This window comes from Notolabrus celidotus, chromosome 9 (genome assembly GCF_009762535.1).
Source record: "Notolabrus celidotus isolate fNotCel1 chromosome 9, fNotCel1.pri, whole genome shotgun sequence".
NCBI classification, from domain to species: Eukaryota; Metazoa; Chordata; class Actinopteri; order Labriformes; family Labridae; genus Notolabrus; species Notolabrus celidotus.
Genome location: NC_048280.1, coordinates 25,778,303 through 25,792,555, shown reverse-complemented (window position 1 = coordinate 25,792,555; position 14,253 = coordinate 25,778,303). Strand labels below are relative to the sequence as shown.

The 14,253-nt window shown below is 38.8% G+C and overlaps 1 protein-coding gene across 2 annotated transcripts; it reads left to right on the top strand.

The window, feature by feature from the left end:
- The first annotated feature begins 5,436 nt into the window (after window positions 1-5,436).
- Window positions 5,437-14,045, top strand: slc20a1a (solute carrier family 20 member 1a). 2 transcript variants are annotated; one of them, XM_034691259.1, is made up of 11 exons: window positions 5,437-6,006; window positions 6,999-7,606; window positions 7,730-7,870; window positions 7,962-8,047; window positions 9,495-9,591; window positions 11,319-11,438; window positions 11,869-12,078; window positions 12,179-12,653; window positions 12,737-12,922; window positions 13,018-13,102; window positions 13,501-14,045. In XM_034691259.1, exons 2-11 carry the CDS (start codon window positions 7,258-7,260, stop codon window positions 13,654-13,656), a joined length of 1,905 nt encoding a protein of 634 aa, XP_034547150.1. In that variant the 5' UTR covers window positions 5,437-6,006; window positions 6,999-7,257; the 3' UTR covers window positions 13,657-14,045. The 2 variants fall into 2 exon arrangements, with proteins under 2 accessions (XP_034547150.1, XP_034547151.1); XM_034691260.1 differs by lacking the exon at window positions 5,437-6,006 and adding an exon at window positions 6,065-6,145 and having other exon boundaries at window positions 13,501-13,996.
- The last annotated feature ends 208 nt before the right edge of the window (window positions 14,046-14,253 follow it).

Below are 14,253 nucleotides of genomic sequence, written 5' to 3'. Positions count from 1 at the left end.
GTTTTGTAAATTTGTGAAAGTAGCTGGAGAAAAGAGTTGCTAAAGACATAACAGAAATAAATCACATCCCTTGAAATTGAAGGGTCATAAACGCACTTACACTCAGCAAAAGCTGGACAGGGTGGTGCACCAGACAACTTAATTTCAGAGTGAGTCAGGTTGTGTCTGCAACACGTCCGGCACACACACTGCATTTTACTTTCAGACTTGTTGCCACACACTGAGTGGAAATTAAATGGTTGTATGAGCAACTCATTCTGGGCTTTTTTTTCCCTGTGAGTTCGGGGAATGCAGGATGCATGTTGGAGCAGGTAGCAGGCCTTGTGCTCTGACATTCCTGTCTCCTGAGAAAATGACTCTGTAAGATCCTACAGATCCTGTTTGGCAAGAGATGGGAGGGAGGGAAGAGGGAAAGGTAGGGTTGGGCTGACATAGGCCTGAGCATGAGAACCAGCAGAGCTCTTCGGTTACTTATTTGCATGTCCTATCTTGTCGAAGTTTAAATATGATAAGCAACTTTAAATCAAAACTAAAGCCTCTGTCTTTGAAGTTGCAGAGTTGGTCAATTCTAGATCAGAGATAAATTGTTAAAATGTTCTAACATTTGCAGAATGCCAACTTAATTTGTTTTTATATTAAAATCATTGGGGCAGAGGAGTATATATGTGCATTATTAAGTCTTTTTGTGGTTTGAGTGATGACATTTGCTCAAAACCTCTTAAAACCCAGTGTACAGTAACCTAAAGTTTATGTTTGCAATATACTGAAGCAAGCACGCACAGGGACATGGTGATCAAACTGCAGTCTAATACTTTTGCTCATTAACTGTCTAAACTGGTATTTCCACATGGAGTATAATCATCAGCCAATGTAACCTGAACAGGGGCATTGATGCCATCTAGAGGCCCTAAAGGTACGTAAATCTTTAAAACAGACAACAGCCTCAAAGACAAATGGTCTCATGTTGCACGATGAGCTGCACAAACAGATAAAAACACAGCTCTGAGGGTGAGCTGGTTGTCAGGTGAGAGAGCTCGCTTGACAAGATGACCTTTAGGGAGTAAAGACAGAAAAAAAGAGAGAAATACTTCACCAGTTCAGTGAGTTCACCACGAGGGGGCGACTGCACAAAAGGCTGTGCTTCAGTCTTCATACATAAACTCTTAATCCCTTGAACAACCAACTCATGAAACACTTATGGTGCTGTTCATACCAAATGTAGCTTGACATGTGAGGGTTATGACGAAGACTGGATTATCCATTATTCTGCGAAAATTTAAAGCTTAAATGTCCTTAACTTCAATTACAGGCTACATTATATGAACACATTATCTGTTAATAGTCAACAATTGATGCCCAGCTCGCAGGATCAGATACATTGAGTTTGATAAGACGTTAAACAGGTTGAGTTTATACTGAACAACTAGTCATGAGAATGCAAACAGAAAAAACTTCTCAAGCAGATGCACAAATGCACATCATTGCTTGAGGCAACAATAAAAGATAATTATAATCCCGAGTAGCTCCAACATGACAGAAAACATCATTTAACTGCATTTGACTGCAGCAATAGTAATTAAGTTTTTCACTAAAGTGCAGACGATTGTCTGAGCCCTTGGGAAAGTTCTCCCTCTTTGTTTCGTCTGTCAAAAGTTTGATCACTGACAACAAAGCATGAAGCATTTTGTAAATAATCAAAATTACAGCTCTAATCTCCTGAGAACATGATTGCGTTGAATGAGTGTTGCAGAGCATTTCAGAGCTTCTTCTTCAACCTCTCTGTATTTAAACGATCAAGGATAACTATGTAATTGTTTCAATTATGACCGCTCTGTCACAGACAGCTGCTTGTTTCCTATCCTCAACTAATGGCTGTGTTTAACCATACAGTGTCATGTCCATATGATTTGAAACAAGCTGTTTGAATCAGCTTTAAGCTAATTCCTGGTTTTGGTACATGTGCTTCATTGCTTTGAATAAACACATGTTTCATGAAACCAGAGCTGGAGCACAAAAAACCTCATGAAGATTGCTCGTGAAAATTTGCTCAGAGTGAGATGAGTGACACAGTACAGCACCAAAGGTTTTTTTTTCTGGGAATGAGATAAGTAATACTGAGAGCTTTTTGAAAAGTTACACTATCCCAGTATGACATGACCGATTCAATATCATACTAAAGTAAACAACAAAACAATTACTGAGGTAAGGTAAGTTTATTAAACAGCACATCTCAGCAATTCAAAGTGCTTTAAACCATCATGAAAGAGGCAATTAAAGAGGCTATTAAAAATCAAATCAAAGAGAAGATCAAATGAAAACAGAAGAATAAAGGACAAAATATGAAAAGAAAACATTGAAACACAAGTGTAAAAGTAATAGTGCAGTGCTCTATAATTGAAGACACTTCTTTACAGTTGATAACTGCCCTGACAGACTGATAGCGTTCACACTCAGACACAAGTGTTGTTTCGTGTTTGCCTTTTCTGTTTAGACATAAGCCTTTTTTTCCCCAAGGACACCTCCTGATTTTGTAATTATTAGAATCTGTCTTCTGAATGAACTTTTCAGTTGCACTTATTATTATTCTTTTGAAGAAGAGGAGTCTAACCTCTACTCTCACAAGGAATTTAAATCTACCTTAGGACTCCAACCTCTGTATCAAACTACTTATCGATTAAATTGTAGCCAACCTGGAAAGGGTGGTCACTTTGGAATAACATATGGGACAGTGAATGGATCTTGTGCTGTGTTGTGTGTGGTGTATTGTTTGTATTGTATTTTTGTGAACTACTGTCTGCGAAGCGAATTGCCTCTCAGGGACATTAACGTTATGCTCTACTCTACTTATAAATATCTTGATTATGCATCATGACCTGCTTGCTGAATGAAGATCTTGATTGCTGAGCATGCGTCCTCTCATCACTTCTCCTCAATATGTTCATTACTTCCCTACTTCTGATTGTAAAAGGTTAGCATATCTCACCTTCTTTGATTACTGATGAGCAGCTTGTAAATTGAACCCCTTAAAGTTTAATACAGTCATACAAATTCTGGATGTGTATGTATATTCCATTTTGTGTTATCAAATCTGAACCTTCAAAGCAACAAGCGATCAAAGATATCAATTAACTGCAGTATAATTTAAAGAAAAGCACTTGCCTCTATATTGTAGTGGATTTTAAAGAAGCACAAAGTACTCTGGTGAACTTGAAGAACTTCAGGTCTGTATTGAGTGCAGTACTGAAAGCTCTTGTGAGGAACTTTGAGTTTCAGTCAATTACTGCTGCCCCTCTGATGGTTGTGTGAATGTATCCTATGTGTAAATAATGTTTTTAGACACAATTATATCTTATCCTGCTTCATTTCAACAGTCTACCACATCACACAGTATGAATCATGGCAAACTTATAAAATGTAAACCTTGCATTTTATATTTTTTATTATCATAATTAATATTAACATTTTATTATCAACATTGCAGTTTATCACTTCTCCTAACACTATCCCACAGCAGTGATATCAGGCGTTGAAAATTATATGAAAACAACAAATGTGATGGTCTTGTGTTTGCTTTAGTAGTTCATGTAGAAGCATCAGTATTTATTTCATTTCATATGTTAAAAACCTTTCACGGGAACTTAAAAGTTAAATCTCATCCCTGTGTTTCTTTACAATATGGGTGCTGAGGAGGAAAAAAAAGACACATTATGTAACACCTATAAGATCAGCTGTTAAATCTCAGCATGACAGCCAGAACTCCATGCTAAAACATAAACTGTGTGCTGTTCATTTAACATCAGACCAAACCCAAATATAATTAGATTTGATATGTATTTAGGACAAACAGGCTAGATCATTTTTATTCTTACAAAATTTTCTATACTTTATAACTTAGACTCAATCAAGCCGAATGATTCCTTTATTCTGTGACTGCCAGATATGTAAAAGCGACTGTTTCACAATTCAAGACTGCCGTTGTTGTTGTTTGATTTATTGCATATTCATGGATGAGAGAACATACAGAAGCATGCAGAATCATTCAGTATTTGCTTAATGACCTGTTTATGTTTCTTGCAGTATTTATGGAGTTGGGTTGTAACACACTAACATAGTCCTGTATATATGTGTATTCAGCATGAGCATGGCACTTAAGGAGTGATCATATCCATACAGTGTAAACCTGGATTTTTTGTACAATCGCAACTGTTTCTCCACGCCTACAGAGTTGTAGTGTATTAGGGGTGCATGATGGTTTCATTGCATACTGGCATGGATTTAAGGATATTGTGTGTATGTAGTAAAAAAATAAAATAGAGCAATGATTTAATGAATGCCTGCAACACAATTCAACATTTGACAAATGTGAAAGTTAATCTGAAAAAAATGCTTTGCTTGTTTATGTCACAGAATGTGCTCATTAACACCCCTTTACTTTAACTGGAGCGTGTGGTATAAGTTCCTACATAATGCAGGTTAATAATGTGCTGAATTTTTTCCACTTACTTCACATTTCCTTTCATTAAGGCTGTGAGTCACCGCCAGACCTGTCACATTAGAGAGGTCACAGTATTCCACACAGGTAGCATATGTCTGCAAGTGTTGACTTGTCGGATGTCACAGACCCAAACTAAATCATTCAACAGGTGCTAATACCTCTTAATAAATGAGTAATCAGGAGGAAGTTATCAGCAGATTTGGAGGCAGTGTAGCAGTTCAGAGAGTAGACAAATTGTGCTGACGCTGAAGGAGGCCGGACGGTCTGCTGAAGCTGCTCATTTAAGAAACCATTCATGTTAAATGACAAGTTGATCAGTAACAAAGTCTGTAAGTGTTGCTTCATGTTCTGCTTAGCAACACGTATACAGGTGTTTATCTATAACACTAACTTGGGTTATATTTAAAGTTTTAGTCTTATTGATAACTCAGCCTGAGAAAGAAGCACCAGGACAAAAAAGCATAGGAACATATAGAGAATGTCCTTCTTTCTATTTGAAACCTTTGACAGGATAAAAGCTGCAAAAATGTTTGCATTTTAAGTCTACTTCCAAACAGCTGTGACATGCCAAACTACAAAATAAAGTTAAATTATTATTATTATTTTTTTAAATAATAAAAAGTTTCCATCATTGTTGGACCTTTGCACTTTTATCTAATCCATTTTTGGTTTTTATTTAAATACAGTAAAATATTGCAGAAAACATTAAATAATGCATGTCTGATTATTCCAACTTGAATTAAATAACCTGTGTAATGGTCGTATAACAATGACTGAATGGTGTTTTAGATAGATAAATAGACTATCTTTTTTTTATTATAGTACAAAACATTATTGGTTTGGATAAAGAAAGATATTGCAGGACAAAAGAAAACCCTGCACTTCTGATATTTTAATTTATTGCGTTAGTATAAAGTATGGCCAGTAGATGGCACCAGAGTAAAGGCCATGCAGTTAAATATTAAGATCACCTGTGGTCAATTTAGCACAAATTTTCTCCACATTCAGTTTCTTTATTTATTTTAAATAATTTAAACTATACATAGCACCCAGGAGTATTATGGGAATATTACACTGGTTTTACAAAAACAATAAATCCACATTACTATAAACACATTATAGCCTTAAATACTATAATCGTTTCTTCTTCAGGCACAAGAAGGAGATATATTCAGGCACAACAATAGACATTTTTGTCTGCATGGGAGTTTTGGGGAAATTTTGAGGATTTCGCGTTCAAAGTAGCATAATCTCTGAAAACAGTCATTATTTCTCCCTGCCTACAAACACGTTAAACATTAGCTTTTGGGCAGCAGTGGTCTCATGACCGGACTATGAAGGCGTGTACTCCCTCAGCTTATTATATAAAGCGACCTTCAACAGGAGCATTCAAACAACAGTACAGTCTGCTGCGTTACCTTACATCCTCTGAGTTAACATTAAACTTCACCAGGCTGGTTCCTACCTGTGACGTGGACCCAAGCATTGAACGCTTCACCTCGGTCTCACCTGTAAGTGTCATTCATTTATTATTGCCTATTTCTACTTTTTTTATTGTCTTTCTTTTTTTAATTTTCTGCTACGTGGCTCTATTTGAATTATGCAAGAGCAGCTAAGCAGATTAACATACCGCTATTTTCTATATTCACGGTGAGTTTGTCAAAATGACTCCAGACTGCTCTGAATAGATTCATTATTCACAGCTTAATAAGACCCTGAAGACGTGAACTGATATTATTGTTGTTTTAAGGTTTTTTTTTACTGTAACTACGTAGTGGTCGCTGTGTTAGGGTTAGACATATACATAATTAAAGACAGAGTGTTACAAAAGTCGTTACATTTGTGTTACATAAATGGATATCGTCTCACTTAAGTCCTTGCATTACTGCACCAAAGTCTGAGTAAATCCTATTTAAACACCCCAGAAGACTAAGAACAAGTTAAAGTGCTTGGAATTAAGTTGGTGGAACAATATGTCTCTATGGAATAATTGACAAAAAATAACATTAACATGTTGTACCCATTTAAAATGACAGTAATATTATTTTATTAATGCTTGATAGGACCGCATGTTGCTAAAAAAAAACGTTATTCTGAGTCTTTCACTTGTTTGTAATATGAAGGTAAATGTTTGACTGGTTGAAACAAAATGTGCTGCCCATGTGGAACACTACCAGTGGATTCTGACAGTGACTCTGAACTATGTTAAGATTAACTCAGCTCTCCACAGTCCCCCTGTGCAGACAGATAACTCAACAGTAATGCTGTGCTCTGGGCGAAACCACATTGTGGCTTTACACCACTAATGACTTATTACTGATATAAAACACTACATCATAACCACTTTCCTCTGCCGCAGCACACTGCTGTAAATCCTGTTTGTGGAGCCACAGTAAAGATGCTGTTTGGTCTAGCCAGTTTTGTTAATGTGTAACTTAACGGAGGGGTTGTTTGTGAAGCAGTAAATAAGGAGAGCTAACCAATATTTTGTGTGTTTTTGCAGTGTGTATCATCAGAGGCTCTACATCATAATGGATTTCTCTTCTGTTTTTATATGCTGTCATTTTATGATGAAGACTACAAACAAATACTGCTTATCAAGCTCCCAATGCAGTATTCGTTTCTCCCAATAGCACATTAGCTATTTAGTTCTTTAGCCTTTTTAAAAAATATATTTATAAAACACACATTACCTCAAATCTTACTGTAAAAACAATCAATTGGCTTTATTTGTATCTTAATTATCTTAAGAAATAGTTATAATGGATTCGACAACACTAGCGACTCTGGCTGCTGGCACCACAGTGGCTCTGTACTCTCAGACTGACATGTCAGGATACTTGTGGCTGCTGGTGATCGGCTTCATCATCGCCTTCATCCTGGCCTTCTCGGTGGGGGCCAACGATGTGGCCAACTCCTTTGGTACTGCAGTGGGGTCTGGGGTGGTCACCCTGCGACAGGCCTGCATCCTGGCCACCATCTTTGAGACGGTGGGCTCAGTGCTGCTGGGGGCAAAGGTCAGCGAGACCATCCGACAGGGGATCATCGACGTCCAGATGTACAACGGCTCTGAACATGTCCTGATGGCTGGGTCCATAAGTGCAATGTTTGGTAAGAGCTTCCAGACGTTGCATCAATATTATCTTTTAATTTGATGAAATAATATGATGAGATTAAAGTCTGTAGGATATTTGATTCTCAGGTTGTGAAATCTGTCATGTTTTTTCCCTGCAGGCTCTGCTGTGTGGCAGCTGGTTGCATCATTCCTGAAGCTCCCCATTTCTGGAACTCACTGTATTGTTGGAGCCACAATCGGCTTCTCCATGGTAGCCAGGGGTTACCAAGGGGTCAAATGGATAGAGATACTACGCATTGGTGAATATATGTTGCTAGCAAGGACATTTCCAATTAAAAGTTGTCAAAAAAGCTCATCAGTAACTTCTCCTTTAAATGTCTTTTGTTAAAGTGGCCTCCTGGTTCCTGTCACCCTTGCTGTCAGGGATCATGTCAGGAATCCTCTTCTATGTTGTTCGAAAATTCATCCTGAGCAAGGTGAGCCAAACCAGTAGTAGTGAAGACCTGTGAAGAGTTTGTAGGTGGTTATGGAACAGACTGAAATAATTAAGGATGACTTTCTATGACCTAAATAACACCGTCAGCAAAGAGACTGATCGTTTCTGTGTTGCTTATTTTAATGTCTGCAATCTCCGGGAGAGGTTAGGTGTACAGCAGGTTACAAAACAAGCCTTTGATTACATTTTCCACTGCAGAGATTCAAATTAAATGGCATGGCTGACAATTCAAGAGAGCAGGATGAGATTTTTTTTTGTCAGAAAAAAATAGCTGTGCTTTGTCAACAGGGGGCGCCAGAATCGACACAAGCCAAAACTCCCTCACAGGGGCTTTAAAGAAGCAGTGTCATAATATAAAATACCATGTTATAAGTCAAACTCTGCATTTAAAGTAAATTATTTTAGCACACAGGCAGTATCATTAAATTAAGATCTATCCAAAGTACAAGTATTAAAGGTGACATATCATGCAAAATCGACTTTTTAATGATTCTCTACCTGAAATTTGTGTCCCTGGCATGTCTACAAACCCCCGAGAATGAAAAAAAAAATTCTGCCCCTGTTCTGATTTCTCCACCTTTCTGTAAATGTGTGTCAAACGAGCCGTTTCAGACTTACGTGTTTTTATTACGTCACAACAATATCCGGTCTGTCACGGAGTCACATCTCGGAGCTTGTTCAGCCCATAGACTGTATAAAATACAACTCAACTCCCCCTCCGTTTTTCATTACCTGCACACATGTGTGCTAACAAGGAGCTTAGGAGGGAGGCATGCTAGTTGTAGGCTGCCTTAATAAACACAAAGGTCGGTTTTACTCCCCACGTCTGCAGATTTGAAGATCTAATGGATGATTTTTATTTGTCATGGAAAAGTGCTAGCGCTAGTTAGCATAGCTACATGTCATAGCTGTAGCTGTGTACCAAGACACACGTCTACATACTGACAAATAAAACAACAAGTAACACAGAATCTGTGACCAATCCTTCAGAAAGGTCCCGCTGCCTTTCTGGCAGAGGTCGGTTTTACTCCCCACGTCTGCAGAATTGAAGATCTAGTGGATGATTTTTATTTATCATGGATAAGTGCTAGCGCTAGTTAGCATAGCCACATAGCTACATTTAGGATGATCAAATATAGAAGAGTGTATGAAAGAAAAAAAGTATTGTTACACCGATCAGTTAAATTTTAAGACTTCCTGCTAATCCTAGTTCTTTGTTTACTTTGACGTTAATCACTAACACTGGCCTTTCGGGCTTCAAAAAGTCAATAACCTCAAGCTATCAAATCTGAGGTATTTCAAATGCTTTCTTAAAGTCCTGTTAAGGCACCGATTTTTATACAGAGTGCTCTTAGGGGTATATCCCTGAAAGGTTGGAAACAACTGGTTAAAAGTACAACGTTTTAATGTTACACTGCTCTCCACAGGCTGACCCTGTGCCAAATGGCCTCAGAGCTCTACCCGTCTTTTACGGCATCACAATGGGCATCAACCTCTTCTCCATCATGTTCACAGGAGCACCATGTGAGTAGCATTTACAACCATTACACCCATGATTCATTTGATTTTCACTTACTAGTACACTACCGCAGCAGCTGTTGAACTCCTCGGAGTGAGGTGAGGTCTGATTAAGTGTCTCTGGAAACACAGAGAAGAGTTGTCTTCTTAGGACAAAGTAGGTGACGAAAGAGAGTTAACATTTCATTTCAGATAAATCAGATTGGTGCTTTGATGGATGTTTTTGATATTTCATTAACGTTTTAACTCGGGAACACACTAATGAAACAATACTGCAGAAGACCAAATCCAGCTAACACAGCAAAAATGACTAAAAACAGTTGAATGGGACTTTTAAAGAGAAAAACAACTATTAAAAAGACAATTCCACTCCTTTTTGTTTCATTTGCAGGATTGAACTTATCAAGAAGTCAACTGGCCTGGGCCCTTCACTGAAGGCTGCAGGCCGGTGTGTGTGGGTCAACAGATATAACACACCAAAACTCCTGCTTTGCAAAATTACAGCATAACATAGCACGTCTGTGCTCTTTTTACATCTTTACTGCACACATGTCCCTGACAACATTTTATCTCTGCCACAGAGATCCAGAAAAAGACATTTTAATTCTTCTAGAAATAAAAAGAGATTTCGGCTATCTTCGCAGTTCAGCTGTATGTTGGTGGCTATTATACCTTCACACCCATGTTTTTACCACATGGCCTTAATTTGTTGTTGACAACCTTCTGTTGTCTACAAGAACAAACAGGTAAGTTGATTCTGTGAGAGAAAACTCAACTTTGTCACACTAACCTGCAATAAGACATCTTGCTCTATACATTGGTGCGCTACAGTTTAGCTAGTCTGTGTTAGCATCACAATTACAGTTAAATTCCTCAGAGTGTCTTTAACAGAGTGTACTCAGTGTATTATCACTGGGCTGCGAGACACGTGCTCCTCTGTCACTCACTGATAGGAGTGTGTAGTGCATCTGATACTGTTTCTGTTGGAATGAAACACTGAAGCAGTTCATTGAGACATTTTGTCTCATCTTTTTTTCTGACAAATACAGTTTTAGTGGGTCTTACCTAAAAAAAGGCATCACATTTTAAATGAATCAACTTTTTTTTATTTTTCTTGAAACCATTAGTTTCCTGCTTTAAAATCTCATAGATGTTTTTGATGCTACAATGTGTCTGAATGTGTACTCAAAAGAAATTTTTCGACCGCAGAAACTTTACCCCGGAACTACATGCGTTTCGACCAGAGGAACCAGGGTCTTAATTTAGTTCAGGTATAGATAATTTCCCCCCTGAAAAGCCCCTGCTTGGGGGGTAGTACTAGGTCCGGGGACTTTCGGTTGAATGTAACAGTGTTTGTGGAGTTTACACAGTTGTTGAAACACAGAGGGAGTTCCTGGGAATGCATACTAGTTTAGTTTTTTATTAAGATTTTAAAACATTATTTAATATATATATTTTTTCTCCATATGTCACTGGCCTGATTTGCACAATCTACCCGGGACTTCAGCCCGTGGTCGAAATGCAGACAACCCTGGGGACACAGGAACCTTTTAGTTCTGGGGAAAGTAGTTTTGGGGGCTAAAAGACCCCGGAACTCTTGGTCGAAATGCACCTTAAGTGTATCAATATTAACACTCAGCAGCAGCAAACAAATGAAACAAGTAGTATAGTCTGTGTTTTCTCCTCACCTGAGACACATCTCTCCCTCTCTGATGTGTCTGTCTGTGTGTCAGTGCTGGGCTTTGACAGAGTGCCGTGGTGGGGGACTCTGTGCATTGCGCTAGGATGTGCACTCCTCACAGGCCTCGTTGTTTGGTTCATTGTCTGTCCACGGCTCAAGAAGAAAATCAAACGTAAGTCAAGCCTACACCATCACAAAATTCATTTTGGATGAAAAACACATCTGAGTTAAGTGTTGATACAGTAAAGTTTAGAGTTTTTCTCGTGCATGAGGTTGGTTCATTGTTAGATCATCTGAAGTATATCTGCTTATAATGCATTTTCTTTAGCTTTTTTTGCAGCATGTGTTATCATTTGCAGAGTTTTTATGTTGTTTTTATTTGTCTTTAACTTTAGCATGTGTTTCCTGTTTTATCCTAACGAAAGATGTTTGATCCATTGCAGCATGTTTTGCCCTTGTTGGCCACTTTAGTTAAGAATTGCACAAGAATGCTTAAATAACATAGATCATCGATCAAAGTAGAGGGCAACATTTAACCAAAGGGGTTTGCATTTTAGTTTTTCACAATTATGATCTCAAATGATCATTTTAATGTTCTCCAGGAGAACTTGCTCCCGCTCCCTGTGAGACTCCCCTAATGGAGAAGACCACCAGCAAGCCTGCGCCTGTAGAGCAGCCGCCAGTACCGCAAGACCCTCAACCTCAGAGTCCCCCTGTGGACAATCAGAAGGTGGCCTTCAAACTTGGAGGCTCCGAGGAAACTGATTTGGACAACAACGACATGGACACCAAAGATTTGGATATGAGCAATGGTGAGGAATGATGAGTTTTAAATGAATAAGCTGATTTGAGGCTACTTTGACTTTTAGATTTAGTTCCAAACTGCCCTTCAATCAGCACTTTATTTTGTAGGGCTGAATGGCACTGTAGGCCCCATGATGATCACTGATCCTCACAGTGGGCGCTCCCACACCATCCACAAAGACTCCGGCCTCTACAAAGACCTGCTGCACAAGCTCCACATGGCTAAGGTCGGAGACTGCATTGGTGACACTGACACAGAGGAGCGACCCATCAGGAGGAACAACAGCTACACCTCTTACACCATGGCAATCTATGGCATTCAAGGGGATCCTAAATACAAGGATGTTGAGGGTGTTGCGCTGCAGAGGAGACCGAGAGTGGACAGCTACAGCAGCTACAGCTCTGCGGTGACCAGTGGGAGTACGGTCCAGGATGGAAGTGTGACACAGGAAGCTGGCAAGGAGCTGGCTCTGGAGGAGGATGAGCTGGAGGTGGATCAGCCGGCTGTGTCTTTGCTCTTTCAGTTCCTGCAGATCCTCACGGCGTGTTTTGGCTCTTTTGCTCACGGAGGGAATGATGTCAGGTATGCACGTGGAGTTTTCACCTGAGTTATTAATGTAAGTGCTGTTTATTAAGAGGATTTACACAAGCTGTTTTTATCACTAGCAATGCGATTGGTCCATTGGTGGCTCTGTGGCTTCTATATGAGAGCGGCTCTGTGGTATCCAATACACCAACCCCCATTTGGTTGCTTCTTTATGGTGGAGTGGGAATCTGTGCTGGACTCTGGGTGTGGGGACGAAGAGTGATCCAGACCATGGGCAAAGACCTCACACCCATTACACCGTCCAGGTAGTACAGATGTCATTTACATCCTAAAACCATCAAAAATGAAAAATATCTTGCAATCAAAGTGCAGCAATGTTTTCTGTTTTCTCCCAATGTAGTGGATTCAGCATTGAACTAGCCTCAGCGATCACAGTTGTTGTGGCGTCCAACATTGGTCTTCCTGTGAGCACAACCCACTGCAAGGTAATACAACTCAAATCACTTCAGCCTCAAACAACATAGATACAAATTAGAGCTGTTCTAATACTAGTATTGGTATCAGCCTGTGTGGCGTATCTGTGTGTATGCTAGTCAATGCTTCAATTGGGAAACGTAATAGCCACAAGGGATACAACAACAAACAAGTGACAGCAGAAAGTTTAATGCTATCAATGCCAAAGAAAAGACAGTTATCAGCGTTTTTCTACCTCCATTATGTGTATCTTTTTTTATTTAACAAGTATTGGAGGGGTGTGAGGTATCAACATTGGTTTTAGGAAGGTACAAATGTTATCAGAACATCCCTCATAAATAAGAATCTAATTTGATTTAGTGGCATGTGGTCTAATCTGTAGTTTCACTATATAACCATCTGATCACAGGTGGGGTCAGTAGTTGCTGTCGGGTGGCTCCGCTCAAGGAAATCAGTCGACTGGCGTCTCTTCAGGAACATCTTCATCGCCTGGTTTGTTACAGTTCCCATCTCCGGGCTGATCAGTGCCGCCATTATGGCTCTCTTCATTTACGTTGTTCTGTGAGCCTCTTAACGGTGCAGCTACACTGTGACTTGGTCTCATGTACTGCTACACACACAGTTTCTAATAGCTGACAGAAATCTGTTACTGGTTCAATTTGGTCTTTGTTAATGATATTTTCAATATCACTCGATGTCAGCTCAAGCCATAGATGTTACCTGACAAGAACATGTTACTGCATGATGGGATTCAAATATCCACAGTCTGTGATCCTGTATATCTCCATGTACATTTGTATAAAGTTATGTTTTATGGAAAATCAGAACATCACATTTTTGATAAAGAATATCAGTTTAATGTTTGAATATTTTGATGTAAAAAAAAACAAGGAGTTTCTTGATATACCATGAATAAATGTATTTTACTCTATTAAAGATTTTTCACTGAATCTTATTCACTGTGTGTTTATGTATGTGGCAGAGATGGGTAATATAAGACCAAATAAAGACAAAAACATGTTTTTGTGACAAAAAAAAATACTATTACAGACAAGGATTCATTTTGTATGAATTTAAACCAACACAAACACATGGTCAGTAATCTTCTCACCTCATGTTGTTAATGGATAGTTACAAAAAAAATCTGTTCAATATTATTATC